The sequence below is a fragment of the Aedes albopictus genome, chromosome 3, assembly GCF_035046485.1.
Source record: "Aedes albopictus strain Foshan chromosome 3, AalbF5, whole genome shotgun sequence".
Lineage (NCBI taxonomy): Eukaryota > Metazoa > Arthropoda > Insecta > Diptera > Culicidae > Aedes > Aedes albopictus.
In genome coordinates this window covers 187,719,017-187,720,753 of record NC_085138.1, presented here as the reverse complement: position 1 = coordinate 187,720,753, position 1,737 = coordinate 187,719,017, and the positions used below count along the sequence as shown (strand labels likewise).

Here is a 1,737-nt window from a genome sequence, read left to right as displayed (position 1 = left end):
TGGATTTGTTGGCTTGTTTGGTCCACTCTGGTCGTCACCCCTCTCGCTGCTGTCTAAATTGTCGTCGAACAGTCAATCTGTCTTTCGAGGTCGCGAATTTGTGGAACGTCGAGTCGATCGCGAGTGTTTTGGTGCAAGTGAAAGTGCTGTGCAGTGTGTGATTTTGATTGATTGCGCTTTTCGTAGTTAATCACAGTGCAGTGCCGTGGTTAAATAATTATCAATGGCCGATCTACGCGCCCTTGGTAAGAGTGAGCGACGTGTGCTGAATACGCTGGAAGGACTGGAGAATTTCGCGCGGAGATACGATCCCAGCCAGGACGAACCACAAATTGCAGTGCGCCTGGAATCCCTGGAGGCAATCTGCAAGGAGTTTTACGCGATTCGGCAACGAGTTGAGCTGCTAACGGACGAAACCGCTGAGGATGAGGATGACAAGGATGTCCAAGTGCGCGAAAAGGCCAACCTGGCGGCGCTTACCGAGTTCGAGGAGCGGTATTTTCGTCTAAAGGCTAGTCTTACATCGAAGCGAGCTCCCCCACCACCAATCGCGACGACATCCGGAATCGGTCAACCTGGTGACCAGGAATCCTCTTTTTCAAAGGTGAAGCTGCCAGAGATTCGCCTTCCGTCGTTTGGTGGGAGGATTAAGGAGTGGGTCCCGTTTAGAGACAGCTTTTGCAGCCTGATCCATGAGAACAAGCAGCTCAACGACATGGACAGGTTCAGTTATTTGAAGTCGGCTCTCTCCGGAGATGCGTTGCAGGAGATCGAGTCTGTGGAGCTTTCAGCTGCAAACTATAGCGTAGCGTGGAAGGCGCTGGAATCCCGCTATGAGAACAAAAAACTTATAGTGAAGGCCCACCTCGATGCTCTTTTCGCCGTGGAAGGCATGAAACGCGAGAGTTACGACGGCTTGAGCAACCTCATCAGCGGGTTCGAGAAAAACCTCCAGATGCTGCAGAAGATTGGAGAAGATACCGCTGCGTGGAGCACAATTCTGGCGTACATGGTGTATTCCCGGCTGGATCCTGCCACGCTACGGCAGTGGGAAACGCATCACAATTCTAAGGACGTGCCAACGTACCAGAACATGCTCGCTTTTCTTCGCAGCCATTGTGCAGTGCTGCAATCCGTCGCACCCGCGAGTTCGAAGCCGAGCGGTTCCGATGATCGCTCATCGAAGTCATCCGTGTGCCATACCACCGTCAAACCGTCGAGGAAGTGCCCATTCTGTGGAGATTCGTGGCATCCCGCTTTCGTCTGTGGAAAGTTCCAGCGGTTGCAGATTGCGGAGCGGCTAGAAGTTGTTTCGAAGGCAAGGCTGTGCCGAAACTGTCTCAGCCTTGGCCATTGGGCCCGATACTGCGACAAGGGAACCTGTCGTCACTGCCAGCAGAAGCATCACACTCTTCTGCATGGAGCACCAATCAGATCCTCCGTTCCACAATCGCAGTCAAATCCTCCGACACAAACCAGACAACAGCCACAATCCTCGCAACCAAGTGTAGGAAATTGATAACGTTATTATAACATAATGAGTAGATGATTTGCTTCGGTGTTCCGTGACATGTACTCGTTGTTAGGGACTACGAGAAGAAACAGTCGTAGTAGTCGGGAATCAGCTAGGAAGGGAGAATTGGCTGAGACGTGGTGACATAAAGACGCTGTTTCAGAGCGCAAGTAATTGAAGAAATTGGTATTTTTTGTAAATAATCTGACCGTAGTTTATTGAAT

At 51.1% G+C, this 1,737-nt stretch overlaps 1 protein-coding gene across 1 annotated transcript; it reads left to right on the top strand.

Annotated features, from left to right (window-relative positions):
• The first annotated feature begins 223 nt into the window (after positions 1 to 223).
• LOC134290492 (uncharacterized) lies at positions 224 to 1,519 on the top strand. Its single transcript, XM_062857646.1, has one exon. It carries the CDS (start codon positions 224 to 226, stop codon positions 1,517 to 1,519), a length of 1,296 nt encoding a protein of 431 aa, XP_062713630.1.
• The last annotated feature ends 218 nt before the right edge of the window (positions 1,520 to 1,737 follow it).

What these genes read in the sequence shown, in the direction of transcription:
- LOC134290492 (XM_062857646.1), top strand. Translation starts at nt 224, where the DNA reads ATGGCCGATCTACGCGCCCTTGGTAAGAGTGAGCGACGTGTGCTGAAT.